Source organism: Symphalangus syndactylus, chromosome 22, assembly GCF_028878055.3.
Source record: "Symphalangus syndactylus isolate Jambi chromosome 22, NHGRI_mSymSyn1-v2.1_pri, whole genome shotgun sequence".
Lineage (NCBI taxonomy): Eukaryota > Metazoa > Chordata > Mammalia > Primates > Hylobatidae > Symphalangus > Symphalangus syndactylus.
This window is the reverse complement of record NC_072444.2, coordinates 14,461,380-14,476,141: the sequence shown is the minus strand read 5'-3', so window position 1 is coordinate 14,476,141 and position 14,762 is coordinate 14,461,380. Positions and strand designations below refer to the sequence as shown.

Genomic DNA, 14,762 nt, shown 5'->3' with positions numbered 1-14,762 from the left:
AACCTATTTACTTTTTTCTATTGCCTACCTCCAAGCCATTCTTACCCTGTTGGCTGGACGGTTACCAATAGCTACTACTGCTATTCCTGCTTCTTTTAGCAACTTTCTACTGCTGAAGGAAAATGTTCAAACTCCTTATCTTGGCCCATGCTAAGGTTCTTCATTATCTAGCTCATCTATACTTCTTGTCCATCCCCAGGTTCCAGGCACATTTAGCTGTTCTCACATCCTGGAAGGCACCATGCTGCCTTCTGCTTCAGAGCCTCTGCATGTACTGTGGTCTAGGCCTGGGGGGGCTGCTTCTCCCACCCCCTTGACCCCCCTTCCTTCCCAGCCTGTCTTATTCAGCATTCAGGTCTTGATGTAAATGCGGTATTTCAAAGAAGACTTCGAGGACACACATATCTCCACTGCCCCAATGTAAATTAAATACCCCCTATTCTTTTCCGTATAGCCTACGTTTTTCTTCATAGCTTTTAAGTTAGTAATTGTCTGTGTAATTTTGCATCTGTTGCTCTATTGGAGTACATAGTTTATATCATATTTTTTTATCCCCCTTTTCTAGTACTGTGCCTACCACCTAAGTCTGTTGCATAATTACTCACCATATAGGTGACTGAAGACAGTCCTGGGCTTGGAGGGGCCTGGGATGGCTAAAAGGGATGTAGTCATTGTCATGGAGCTATCTAAGGTAGTCAGGATTAAGAATTCTGTGCCAAAGTAAAGGGATGCTTAATAATTCCCTTTTATTAGCAAGATCTGAAATTGTGTCTTCAGAACTGCTGTATTTTGCCAAGTTAGAAGCAGTGAGGTGCCTGAGAATCTTACTTCACTCTCTAGTCTGCCGGCTCCAACTGGCTGGTTTCTGGCGACAAGAGTTCTGTATGCTGTTTCAGAAACATAATCTGTCTCTCTGCATTTGAATGGTGCTGTGTGTGTCTTGCCATTAGATTTCAGAGCACTAGGAATAAGGTGGGGCCTGATAAGGAACTTTTTGAGGAAAGTCTATAGGAAAACCCTAGAATTATCCTTTCTGTTTCCGCAGCTCCAATACTGTTGGCACTAGTGGCAGGAGAAGCTGCTGGTATCATGGAAAACATAAGTGACGATGTGATTGTTGGCCGATGCCTGGCCATTCTCAAAGGGATTTTTGGTAGCAGTGCAGTACCTCAGGTAAGTAGGTAGGTGGGGCAAGGAGGAATCTAGGGTTCAAACTCAACCAGGGTTTAATGTATTTGCAGCATGTTCTTGGTCAGGACAGTTTAAGCTAGAATTGAGGTGTGTGCTTTTACATGAATATTAATGTTTGGAGTTCATGGCCTAAGCATGGGGTTCAGAAAAGCCCCCTAGAACAAGAGCTGGGGAATCTGAAGGCTGTTAGCTGCATTTCTCGTCTGGCTTTAGAGTCACACCATTTCCCTGACATTTTAGACAGAATGGCCAAACTCCAGTGAGTATCTCCGGGAAGTTTTCAGAGAACCTCTTGGTACTTTTTCCTGTTCTTTGAAATACTTTAACCCTTTAGGAGTCCTTTGAAGGGAAGCATATTGTGAATTTATAAAAGAATAAAGGCCAAGCCCTGTGTAGATCTCTGGATTCATAGACAGGAAGGCAACATGGAGGGGCATCCTTCCTGTCTGAAGTCCTTTTGTCCATGTCTATTTTAAAGCAGGCATTCATCACTTGATCACTGGCTCTCACATGTTGCCCCTCTTTCTCTTCACTTGCATCCCCACCCACCACTGCTTTTCCACCTTTCAAGGATTGATTTGTCCTTCGTGTCTCGTAATGACTTTTGCTCCTGGTTTTTCTTTTAGCCCAAGGAAACTGTGGTGTCTCGTTGGCGTGCTGATCCCTGGGCCCGGGGCTCTTATTCCTATGTTGCTGCAGGATCATCTGGAAATGACTATGATTTAATGGCTCAGCCAATCACTCCTGGCCCCTCGATTCCAGGTGCCCCACAGGTGAGAAACTGGCAAACTATCTGGGCTTATTTGGGAAGAGGCCAGGATCTCATGATGTCCCTGATTTTTTTTTTTTTTTTCAGATTTTAGTCATTCTATCTTCGGACCCTTTCAGATAACCAAGAGCAGAGTTAAAAAGGATGGGCAGCATTTCTGATTTCTCATAATTTGGTTTTGTAAATCTAGGCAGTCTACATTCAGAATGGAGGAGTCCAGAGTATAAGTCAAATAACATTTTTCCTTATTCAGGTTTTCTCCCTAAAAAACAAAACCATTTTTAATTGCGCTTCCATTTTGTAATGGCTCATAGGATCGCTGTAAGGTCTCAATTACTAGGGGCTTCCAGGGCATTTCTGAGAAATAACCCTGGGTCCTCATCTAGACCCTTATGCCAGACCCCACTCCAAAGAGCGGTAAGAATTCCTCAATGTCATAGCCCAGACCTGCTCTGAGCTGCGAGGCTGAAGTGTCCCTGATCACCAAATATCCTGTGCTTCCGGGTAGCGAGGCTCCCTCCCAGAAGGTAGTTATACACGAGGGAAGGACGCTCTAGAATTGGGTATCTAAACTGATGAGAACACATGTTAAGCATCACTTTAGGACTGAGGCTAGGTAGAGTTTTATTGTCTCATTTCTACTTGTCAATTCTGGGAAAGTGCCTACTGATAAGGGAGACTCTTCCCTTATCAGATAGAATGAATAGTAATTGGGGGGTCAGCCTTTAAAAGGTCAACAGGAATTTAGCAATTTAAGTACAAGAATAAAGGTGTATGTGCAGCCTGCCAATTTTCTCTTTTTTTCCCCTAAAATAGCCGATTCCACGACTCTTCTTTGCGGGAGAACATACGATCCGTAACTACCCAGCCACAGTGCATGGTGCTCTCCTGAGTGGGCTGCGAGAAGCAGGAAGAATTGCAGACCAGTTTTTGGGGGCCATGTATACGCTGCCTCGCCAGGCCACGCCAGGTGTTCCTGCACAGCAGTCCCCAAGCATGTGAGACAGATACATTCTAAGGGAAGAGGCCCATGTGCCTGTTTCTGCCGTGTAAGGAAGGCTCTTCTAGCAATACTAGATCCCACTGAGAAAATCCGCCCTGGCATCTGGGCTCCTGATCGGCTGATGGAGCTCCTGATTTGACAAAGGAGCCTGCCTCCTTTGAATGACCTAGAGCACAGGGAGGAACTTGTCCATTAGTTTGGAATTATGTTCTTCATAAAGACTGAGGCAAGTGAATGCTGTGAAGTAACATCTTAGTCCCTTGGTGTGTGGTTTTTTGTTTGTTTTTTTTTTATATTTTGAGAATAAAACTTCATATAAAATTGGCCCTCTCTTTTGTTCCTTTAGGTTGGAGTTACATACAAGATGGGGGCGTTACTCCTTTGGAAGTGCCAAGTTTATCCTATGGCAATAGTAATACGTGTTTTCTCCATGTTTAAATAAGGAAGATGTTTATATAAAGAGAAAAATGGTTTGATCAGGTCAGAAGATAAGGTAGGGGGGCGGTCCTGTAGAAGCAGTGGATTTCCTGGTCAGTGGGACTAGACTTCCTCACTTGGGTGGGGGTGGGGTGTGGTGTTGTGCCAAGAACATGGTTATTAGGAAACTTTGGATGCACTTTCAAGATAAAACACAAGAGCTGAAACAAAAAGTCTGAGCCTTTGGGAGACCAGTCTGCCTTTATTCCTGATTCCCTCCATGGGTATGTGCTAAAACTTCCCAATTCTACTAAAGGTGGTGGTGTACATTTTGGGAAGCGCACTACATAGGATCAAGGGCTTAGGTAACAGCTGGTTTAACAGATTGCCACAAACTTAGTGGCTCTTAAAACAAATCTATTTGAAAGTTCTGGATGCTTAAAGTCTAAAATGGGTCTACAGGGCTGCATTCATTATAGAGGCTCTCAGAGCAGGGAGGATCAGTTCATTTCCTTGCTCTTTTCAGCTTCTAGGAGTGAGAAGGCTCGTGGCTCCTTCCTCCATCCTCAGAGCACATAACTCCAGTTTCTGCTTCCATCATCACATTGCCTTCTCCTGTAGTCAAATCTTTTGTCTCTCTCTTGAAAGGATACTACCTGTGATTACATTTAAGGCCCACCTGGATCATCTAGGATGCTGTCCCTCATCCCAGAATCCTTACCTGCAAAGTCCCTTTTGCCAGATAAGATAAAAACATGTTACATGCTGGTTCCTTCCCAGCGGCTCCTGACAGATAAACTCTGTTACTACAAATCCAAGTAATGTCCCTTAAATATGGTTTTAGTCTTACTATGAGTTAAGGGACATTATATATATATTGGTGATCTGACTGGAAGATGAAAACAGAGAAAGCTCCCCCCCCCCCGAGTCTTAGAATTCGTGGCAGTAATGGAAAGAATCTGCATACCAGGATCAGGGCAGTTAATGGCAGTATCAGTAATTGGTTAGGTAAAATACCCAATTTTAAGTACTATACAATGAAATATACTAGAGCTGCGCCAATGCATAGAAGACATACACAGGGATGACACTGACAAAACTGGCATCACAGACTCGCACAGAGTATACGGAAACAAGGGAGCTTTATTGGTTACATATTGTACTGCAGAGCCAACAGAGAGCATTCACGCCAGAGGATACATGCAGACAGGCAGCTCCAGCGATACACATGCACCCAAGGAGCCCTGAGCCACTGCTTTGCCCTGGTTTCCAGCAACAGGTTCCGGCCTCCTTGGTCCCATGCTTGGAGCAGGAATGTAGAAGCTGCTGCACCTAGACTCCAAGGGGCAGGGGTGAGACCAGAGCACCTGCCTGAGCAAGTAGGTGTGGACCAACAGACTGCCCCCAACAAAGGGGCCTATAATGCAATAACAGTTTATTTGAGGGCTACTTTCTTAGCCCTCTCAATCTTTAAAATACAAAAAAATAGACTTTTTATTCTCTTAAAAATACATTCCATTCAGTATATGTTCTGAGCTGGGAAGCAGCAGGAAAATAGGGCCCCTTTCCTATGATCTTGGTTGTGAGGCTTTGAGGAGAACCCTGTTCCCCACTCAGGGTATTCAAAAAATAATCCCTAAAAGCAGCTCTTTCCAAAGCAATCTTGTCAGAGAAATAACAAAACCTCATAACAAGGTAGCGAGGGACCCAGCCTCTGGGTCCCCATTCCTTTATTGGGAAGTGGTAGCACTTGGCACTGACCCACTAAATATAAAGAACTAAAACTGCCCCAGGACAACAAGTCCAAGAACACTATAGCGCCCCCTGCATCCCGAACACTCCAATGACGGGGGTTATTTATGTGCAAGCTTGCCTGCAGCTGAGGGTGGGGTGGCATCTGTGGCCCCACTGCAGATCCCTTTAACCCACACTATGACTCTTTCTCATTTGCCACCCAAAAGCAAAAAACAGCCACAGCTTCTTCATCCACCTGCAGCTTTCTCTGGTTAGTATCAGAGTGGCAAAAAAAGCAGCACGTGGAAGAGATCAGCTGCTGGTACTAAGCCAGCTCCACTTGCGCCAACCAAGCAGCTCTATTGCCAGGTCCTCCAACTCACTAGGAACCCTCCAACAACCATACACCTGCCGGTAAAATTAAGAGCCAAGCTGCGGAAGAAACTTGTCATAAAAGTGGGTTTGTTGACCGGGGGCAGTGGGACTATTTGGCTTGATTAAACAAGTATTCAACTACCAGGTCTCCCCTCTACTTGGAGGCTTCCTCCAGGACCCCTGATGATGAGGCCTGGGTCCAAACAGTCACACCTCAGTTGCTTTTCAGAAACATGCCTCCCAACTTTGGGATTTGAGAGCCAGCCTTGCCAGCCATTTGAAGCCCAGAGAAATAGCCTCCAGCCTTTACTTGCTATACAATGTTATTTTCTGCAATGCTGAGGACATTTAAAAATAAAATCTATCTAGAAAGTGTGCAGATTAAAGAAACAAAATATCCTGAAATAACTGTTACAGTCAAATCCTATTGCACTCAGATTTCAAGATGGCAGCCCCAGCAAAAGGGCATCACAGCTGTCCCTCTTCCACAGGACATTTTGAGTAGCAGCAGATGTTGGTACTGCTGAAGTGTGGAAAGATCCAGACTTTGGCACCAGGAGCTATAGCACCAGAATCCAGGGCTCCAACACCCAAAGACAAGAATTATTGGTGAGATCTTTTTAGGCATGGCTTGGCACCCTTCTGTTTCCATCAGCAGAGAAGAGCCACAGACTTAGTTTCCTAATACCTTTAGTTGACCACCACAGAGGCTGATTTTCTTTGAACTCTCAAGGTTGCCAACCAGTGAAGGAGAATGGCAGGGAGGCTGCAAGTGAGGGATGGCAGCCTTGAGTGAGCTAGTTTCTGGCCAGTGAGCCAGGAGAAGCAGCAGTAAGAGACCTTGGAAATAGCATCTTGAGCATCAGAGGTGGGGATGTGGAGAGGAAAGGCAGGCCACATGACAATGCCTTTAGATGGGCAAAACTCTAGGAAGGAGAAGTATGAGCAATAGATTCCTGTCCCTGAAAGTAAGGTAGGTGCTCCCCAAGCCTCCTCACTGCCAAATCTGATGCAGACAAGGGCAGGATGAACACTGGTTCCCATGCTGAGTGAAGGCAGAGAAGACAAATTCCTCTGGAGGAAGTCTTGAGTCTTCCTCTTGCCAGGAAATTCATAGGAGATGCACAGGAACAGGAGATACACAGACTTGGGTACTTTCCGTAACACCTAGACTCCTAGAAAGCCAAGAGATGCTGTGTGGCACTGGGCAAGGCTGATGCCACAAAGAGCCTCAGAGACCATCCGATCTAATCCCTTCACACTTTGCAGATTGGGAAACAGGCCCAGGGAGCTTCCCTGAGCTCATCCCCATGAGATTAAAACATGGGGAAACTAAAAAACAAGGCCCAGAAAAACAATTGAGGGCAGGAGGGAAGAACCCACACAGATGATACCTTCCACGAGCAAAAATCATCCCATACTATTATAGACGGTGAAAACAGGAGAACCTTAGAATACCAGATTTGGTGCCCTTAGAGATCATCTATTTCAAAGAACTCATTTTACAGACAGGGAAACTGAGGCTCCAAGAAGACAATGACTCACCCAAGGTCACACAGCAAGGAAGTAAAGTCATGAGGGAAAAAATCCAGCTTACCAGACTGGTAGTTTAATATTCTCTCATTCTGAGGGCAATAGTGTCTGCTTCATAAAGGTAGCCTTTGAAAGAGGGTCCCTTCTTTGAATTGACAGAATGCTAAAGGAAAAGCACTGTCAAGAATATACAATTCTTTTCAACTTTCCCATGTGACTGGTATAAGGAACCTAACCAATTTATTTACGTGGCTTTCTGAAAAGTTTGCTGCATTCTGAACTACATAAAGCTGAGGCCCTCAATGCATATGTATTTATCACCTTTCCTCCAACGAAGTCATCATGATAGTCGACTTGCAGAAATCCAGGGCCCACTTCTGTAGGAATGCATCAGCTTGGTAAAGTGCAATGCCTCCTCCATGGGGGATGGAGAAGGAGGAACAGGAGGGAGTAGTCTCACAGTCCATATCTCTCATGGAGCTATTGCTTGTGGAGTGACTTAAAGGGGAGTCACTTTGGGTCTACTTTCCCCCTTGCTGGGCACTTCCTAGAAGGCAGAGGATGCTGGGTCAGGCCCAGCTTAGCCTAGGGATTTTCCCAAGGTGGAAACAATGAAGTCAGCCTGAAGTCTCTAGCCACCGGAGAGAGAGCAGGCGATGCCAGCAGCATTACTGGTGCTCAGGAAAGGAGATGCATGAGGCTTGCACCTCCAGGTGCCTTTGAAAGGTGAGCAAAGAGAGCTGGTGTTGGGGAGGGATGATGTCATTCCAATGGGTATCCGCATGGGTATCTGCATGCTCTGCTTCCAGGAGACTGGTGAGCCAGGAGCCAGGTCAAACTTCAACCTAAAGGGTAGTCTCATAATCCCTCAGAGGCAGCACAGACCCCTTTCTGCTTTAAGTCTGAGGAAAAGAACTCCAAGGGGAAAGAAATGAAAGCCCCCTAGATGGAGCTGATGGCTGGTAAATCAAATGAGGAGTGAAGTGGATATAGCGAGGAGACTGAGAAACCAGAATATTAACCACACAGACAGAGGCTGCGCTAGGATCCAGAAACAACCCACCAAGGAGCTGAGAAGAATTTTTGACTCCTGCTGTGTGGTGGAGACCTTATCTTCCCCTGTTTGGGGGCGAGAATGGTCCAACTACTTGGTGGACAGGGACAAGGAGAGAGAGAAGACTCGTGCAATGGGGAAGGTTGGGCCTGGGTGACTGTCCAGCTTGTAGTCTCTGATTCCCTCTGGCCAAATGGCAAAAATTACCTGAGCCACAGCCCGGGTCTACCACAGTTTTCCAGCCAAGGCTTGTGTCTTGCCTGGTTAACTGGCCTTGGATCCTTCGTGGGGCAGGACGGTGGAATAGCTGAGAAGCAGGAGCAGAGGGCAGACAACAGACACCCAGCAGGCTCAGTTCTCCTCAGCACAGGGCCTGGTTGGCCGTAATCGTTCCTCAACCCGTACTCGCCCAGGCTCTGGCAGCCCCTGCTTCCCAGGCAGTTCAGACGGATCCAGGGAGTTGTGCAGTTGCCTGTAGACACTGAGTGTACAGTCTTCCCCTTCTTCCTCCTGTGCCAATAAATAACAAAAGTGAGCTGTGGAGGTCAGTAAAGTGAGGAACAAGACACCCTCACCTGCTACCACAGTGGGTCCTTTCCAACCTAGCAGAGGCAGATATAGCCCAGACAGGCCGTAAGTTAACTGCAAAGATATGCTTTTGCCTGAGTATGGGCCAATATGTAAATTCCTTGGAAATCGGGTAAGAAAGGTTAGCAGAGTAGAAAGAGCATTGGATTTAGAGACAGGAATCTTGGATTCAAGTCCTAGCTCTTCCAGTAATTCAGCTGGGTGACCTTGGGTAAGATATTTTGTGTTTCTGACCCTTAGCTTCTACATCTGAAAAATGGGGATAATATCTACCCTCAGGCAGATATTCAAGAGATTGAATGAGATAGTGGGTAGTGAAGTACTTTTGTCCAGTGTTAAGTACCCTGTAAAGAGTCACAGGGCTTTTCAGGCTAACAGAGTCATCTGCTTTTTTAAAGAAGGGAGCACTGTGTCCAGGTCCAAGAAGCTTTTCATCATCACAGGTTTCTCATCAAAAAGACACTCCCCGGGGCTTCTCCAGATGCTGTTCTGACACTCTGACCCTCACACTCACATAAGGCAGGTGATTCTGGATTTATCAAAGCTGTAATGAGCCATACTGAACCAGCCCTGCCCTCAGACTGATGATATGAGACAGACAGCTGCCTGGGGGGCAAAAGAAAGTGTCACTTGGAATTGGGTATAAGCTTATCTAAAATAGGCCCAGTGTAAGCCCCGGCTCTCCTCATCCCTGAGAGGCCAGCAGCCTGTGAAGATCTGCTAACAGGCGGCCAAGAACTTGCTGACCTGGATCCCCCTCACTGTGCCCTACAGAAAGGGCACCAGGCCTCCTCCTGTTGCCCAGAGCTCCCCATCAGCTGCAGCTGCTTCTTGTGCTTTTCATGTTGCTCTGAGGGCCTACAGGGAGCTCCTTTAGTTGCCCTGGCAAACCAAGGGAAGAGAAGACATATTCCCTTTTTGTGTCGCCTTCATATATGAGAGCAAAATGAAGACAACAAATTGGAAAAGGGATTTTGGAAAGCCATGCTGCCAAAAACCTTTTTTAGGAGAAAGGTCGAAACCCCCTGATTTTTCAACAGTTCTCTAAGGAACCCAGTTCTACTCAGTTCTCAAGATCCTGGATCACACAGGCCAGAGCAGAGGGGAAAAAGGAAAAGGCAAAGAAGGAAAAGGGAGAGAGAAAAGAGAGAGGGGAGAGAGAGGCTGGAACTCACCATGCTTGCTGAGTGGTTCCAGGCTGTGACAGTGATGGTGTCTCCCACCCGATTCCGACGGGTAAGCACCTCTGACACAGTGAGGCTACTTTGGGTCCTTCTGGAGGAGGGCTCAGGGGCATCCCCTGAACTTGGTCCTACCCTTCGAGTGCCCTGCTCAAAAAGGTAGGATCTGGGCTGTTCAAGTTCTGAGAAGTCTGTGGAAGACCTCTGGGTGTAGGCATTGTTATTGGTAGATTCCATGTTTTTACCTATTCGAGTTGGGGGGTCTTCTAAAGATTTCAAGTCTCGCCTACTCTTCCAGGCATTCCGCACAGTAACATGTCTGGCATCTGAGGAGCCCACTTCTGAAGGGGCACTATGGCTTTTCCACCTGATTGTCTCCGCTGGAGGTGCATGGCTATTCCTCTCCACAGGATCCGATGGCTTGATTATAATACTGCTCCGAGAGACCACTGTTTCTGGCCTGTTCTTCAGGGGCCCATCTGCCATTCTCTCCGCTTCTGCAAGCTGCAGGGTGATGTCATGTTTGTGAATGGAGAGCTCAAAAGGGGAGTTGACATGGTTGCTAACTGATGTGAGCTCTGCCAGCCCCACCTGGATATTGCTGGTGGATGTGTGCCTCTCCCTCAGGGTCTCACCCGGAGCAGCTCTGGGGCTGCTGCTGTCAGACGGATAGATAGTAATGCTACTTGTCACTTTGTTTGGCCCTGGTTTAGAGACGGGTTTCTGTTTCTCCAATGTAGTCTCTGTTCCAGATCCTCCCATGATTTTTTTCACATCCTTATCAACAATAACAGGTTTGATGATGGCTCTCGACCGCAACGCCTCTCTGGGGCTAAAGGGCCTTTGGCTTTTTACCCCAGCACCATTGGTATCTGGGAGCTCCATGGCATTGGTGGAGGCTCTGACAGATTTCACAGATTCATTCTCCATTCCAGCATCTTTATCATTCTCAAATAGGGAGGTTCTAGGTGCCCCTCGGGTTTTGGCCTTTTCTCTAGAGTTAGGCTGTGGTTTGGGCTCTGGCTCTGGAGTGATGGTTGTATTTACCAACTTGGCAGTAACAAGAGATGCTATGTCCAAGTCATCATCTGAGTCTGGCTTCTCTCTGCCACTGGATTTGATGACTCGACACCTCAAGGCTTCATGCTGACTGCTGTCTTCCATCACGACTGCTGCAGGTTGATTAACCCCTTCTTTATGTGAGGTTGAAAATACCTGCAGGATGTTCTCTTGGCTTCTAGAGCTATAAGGATACTTCAATAAAACAGGAGCCTTGGAATTCAGGGAACTGGTATCAGCCTCAAGGCCATTAGCAGCCTTTTTGCCTTTAGAGAGCCCTTCTGAGGAGGATCTTCGAGATGAGGCCAGAGCTCCAGTGGCCTTAGAACAGCCAGAGTTTGCAGCCTGAGTTACTTGACTTCCGTTGCCAGGCACATGTCCCCTCTTGCCAAAGACAGTCTCAGAGGAGGTGTCAGAAGCCTTGTCAGCTCTACCCAATGGGTCACTGGGAACAGATCCATGGGTGGTGTCACTAAACGTTCGTGTTGTCTTCTCCACTTTTCCCTTCAGTCCGCTCTCGGTGCCTGGCTTGGGAGTCCCCTTCCACGCTTTACTGTGCTCCTGAGCAGCTGGGGGGTAGCGACTCAGCACTGAGGGCTGCTCCCTAGACTTCTTCCCTTCGCTCTGGGAGGATCCGGGTACAAATCGGTCCTCAGTTTTCTTTGTCTCCTGAGTCCCACTGTCTGTACTCACCCCCATGTGAGAAGCTTTTGCTGCCCTCCTGTTGGTGAAACTGGGAGAAGAAACCTGCCTGTTGCTCAGAGAATAGTTTTCATTGTTGAGAGCAAACTCCCTGTTCCGGAGTCGTTCCCGCTTATGCTGAGGAGACAGTTCCCGCGCTGTGTGCTTGGACATAGAAGCCTCACTTCCGTGGCCTCTAAACTTAGTCCTCTCATGTCTGCCTTTGCTGGACAGGAAAGCATCTTCCCCTTCTACCTCGCCGTTTTCTAACTCTTTCTGTTTCTTGATTTGTAGCTTTATCTCCTCCAGTTGGCTGGCTAATAATTTGTTTTTATTTTGTTCACTTAGGTAATTATCCTGAAGGTCGTTATTTTTGGCCTTCATTTTCTTAAGCTCTTCTTCCAGCGACTCAAAGTGTTTGATTTGCGTCTTAAGTTTCTCAATCTCTTGGTTAAGGTCTTTGACTTTGTTGTCTTCCTGATTGCGGTTCTTTTCATTTTCTGATTTGTTTCTTGTTTCATTCTCTACCTGCTTTAGGTAGTCCAGACCACCCTTCCTTCTTGATTCTTTGGACGGCAGTGTGGAAGAGATGCCATCCTCAATCCGTAGGTCATTTCTTTCCAGATTAGAAGCATTCCTTGTATAATCTCGGTTCATTTTTTTGTTCTGCTCTAGTTTTTGAGTGAGTTCTTTTATCAATTTCTCATTTTCTTTCTCCTTTTCATTCAAGTATTTTCTCTCACTTACAAAGCTCAGCGTTAATGATTTCAGCTTTTCTAACTCTGACGCTAAACTCTGCTCAGTTTTATCCAGGCGGTCCTCAGAAGATTCTAGTTCTTTCACTTTGACTCTGAGCATTTCCAGCTCAGAGGAGATTTTCTTGGTCAGATTTCTCTCCTCATTCAGGCTCAGACACAGCTGGGTACAGTCATTCTTACTCCTGCTGAAGGCCTCTTCTAGCTTCTCTAATTCAGCCATTCGTTTCTGAAGCCGCTCAATCTCAGATTTCAGCTCCCGGGTGAGGTTTTCTTCCTCTTCAAGTTTCTCCTTCATCAGACGACACAGATCCTCTGCTCTCTTAATTTCCTCGTCTTTGCCTTCAATTCTCAGCACCCGCTGGCGCAGCACTTCAATCTCCGCCAACATGCTGGAGTTGCTACCTTCCGCCTGAATCACCTTGTCCTGGAGATCCAGGAGCTCATCCTCTGCTTTCTGGAGGTTTTTTGTGGCTTCCTCCAACTCATCAAGGCGGCGGCTTAGACTCTGTAGCTTAAACCGCAAGTGGCGGCTGGAGGCCGTCTCCTTGTAGCTTGTAAATTCGGCCATGTCTACTGCCAGCCAATGTGGGCTCCTAGAGGCATCCAATTCCACTCAAGGGGATGAGAAATGGTTACCTTTCTCTTGGCAACCACAATCTTCTTTGACAGCTGGAGACCATCATCAATCTACAGAAGGAAAGCAGAAAGCATGTCAGTCAGCAAATGTAAAACCTGCACGTTAGCTCCCTGTTATAGAAAAGAGCTCCTATCTGTTCCTGGTGCCTGGATCATAGCAGGGGCTCAAACCTGTTGAATGAATGACTTGAATAAACCTGCAAGAAAACACTGGTTCTTTATGGCCGATATTGAGTTGATACCTCATTTCACCCTAATAAAGAATGTCACTAGTGGCAGCATGGCAAAAAGAGGTATAAGAAACCTCAATTCTCATGACAGGGTATAGTAACATCATTACCATCTGCAACCTGCATAATCTCAGGAGAGTCATTAACAATGTAAACTAAGTCTCAGTTTTACTTAGTGGTAAACTAGGCATAATGATGTCTACCGTATTTCTCCCCAGTGCTGTTCTGAGATAGTATGTGGAAGATCTTGGTAACAAAGCAATAAACAATCCTAAGGTTTTTTTTTTTAAAGATTATCTCTTATGAGCTATTGTGACTTAAAAGTGATACAAATTAACCCATCTGCCTTGCTATAAATGGTGAGCTTCACAATATACTAAAGCAATCAATCTCTCCACACCCATTTTCAACATCTCTTCTCCCAAAAGTATATTTGTAAGTGGAAATCAGGTGTGAGTTGGCCCGACCCAGCCAACAGGCAGCTTCTACAAAATGTATCCTTTGGCACTGTAAAAGAAATGCCCAGATGTTAAGGTTGATATGAAGACTGGTTTGTTTCTTTGAAAGCCATTTCACTGGGGATATATACCAAACATATAATAATACCCCAAGGAAACAGAGAAAGGGGAAGGTTTAGTTTTTTTATGTAATTTTCTCACTTTTAAAACAGGAGAATGGATTAATAAATGTATTTTAAACAGCTTTCATGAATAATAAGTCCTACGAAATTAAAAGGCAAACAAGACTTCCATTTCCACCACTATGGCAATCCAGATAACCTGGAAAACCTCTAATACTATAAAACAGCTAAAAATACTGAATAAAATGTAACAATCACTTAAAATGTATAGTTGATCACATAGAAAGTAAGTGACATTCCAGCTAAAACCAGAGGAAAAGAAGACTAAATGAAAAATAATAGTAAGTTTAAACTACCACTGAGCTGTCCTTCTTAGTGTCTTGCCGATCTCCAGAACCAAGGAGTTTGGGTTCTAACAATCATGCAGGTCTAAGAGATAAGAGTTTGGACCCAGTAGAGATGGTAAGTTGAAAACGAGACTCCAGTCCCCAATCTAAAGCAAGGACTATTGAAGAACTACAGCTTCAGGATAAGTAGTGAAAAAAGTCACCTCCCTGATATAGGGAGATAAGAGGACCTGGGCTCCATTAGGGGTTAAAGGAGGATTATCCCTAGAGAATTTATCATCTTAGACCTGTTCTCACTTGAATTCAGAGTTCAAATTTATACCACCTGAGTGGTCTAGAACCTATCTGTCCTGAGAAACCAACATAAAATGGCCAACAGCCTAGTAATATCCCTGGGAAACCTAGCTGAGCAAACAAAAGTACTCTGGAGGGAGCTAGTCTCTACAGAGGTCACACAGGATTCCCACAGATTAAAGTCCAGCTGAACCTGAGCTTATAACTAAAAATTACAAAACACATAAAGATCCATCTTTTACTTGACTGGGCAGAGCAAGTTTATACCAAAAAGAACCAAAGTTATTAAGATTATTGGCTAGAGACCATACAATAAGTACATTCCAATGTTT

At 45.7% G+C, this 14,762-nt stretch overlaps 2 protein-coding genes across 11 annotated transcripts in view; one reads left to right on the top strand and one right to left on the bottom strand.

Annotated features, from left to right (window-relative positions):
• Positions 1-3,287, top strand: part of KDM1A (lysine demethylase 1A) — a 64,679-nt gene extending 61,392 nt beyond the window's left edge. For 3 of the 4 annotated variants that reach the window (XM_055262069.2, XM_055262071.2, XM_055262070.2), the window contains 3 exons: positions 1,046-1,173; positions 1,818-1,964; positions 2,777-3,287. In XM_055262069.2, coding sequence (XP_055118044.1) covers positions 1,046-1,173; positions 1,818-1,964; positions 2,777-2,962 — 461 coding nt within the window. In that variant the 3' untranslated portion in view covers positions 2,963-3,287. Of the gene's footprint in view, positions 1-1,045; positions 1,174-1,817; positions 1,965-2,047 lie in introns of all 4 variants that reach the window. The other variant, XM_055262072.2, reaches the window with a different exon arrangement.
• Positions 3,288-3,614: 327 nt separating this feature from the next.
• LUZP1 (leucine zipper protein 1) overlaps positions 3,615-14,762 on the bottom strand; it is a 94,826-nt gene continuing 83,678 nt past the window's right edge. For all 7 annotated transcript variants that reach the window (XM_063631540.1, XM_055262064.2, XM_063631539.1 and 4 more), the window contains 2 exons: positions 9,840-13,030; positions 3,615-8,586 (listed from right to left, as the gene is read on the bottom strand). In XM_063631540.1, coding sequence (XP_063487610.1) covers positions 8,428-8,586; positions 9,840-12,911 — 3,231 coding nt within the window. In that variant the 5' untranslated portion in view covers positions 12,912-13,030 and the 3' untranslated portion in view covers positions 3,615-8,427. The remainder of the gene's footprint in view (positions 8,587-9,839; positions 13,031-14,762) is intronic.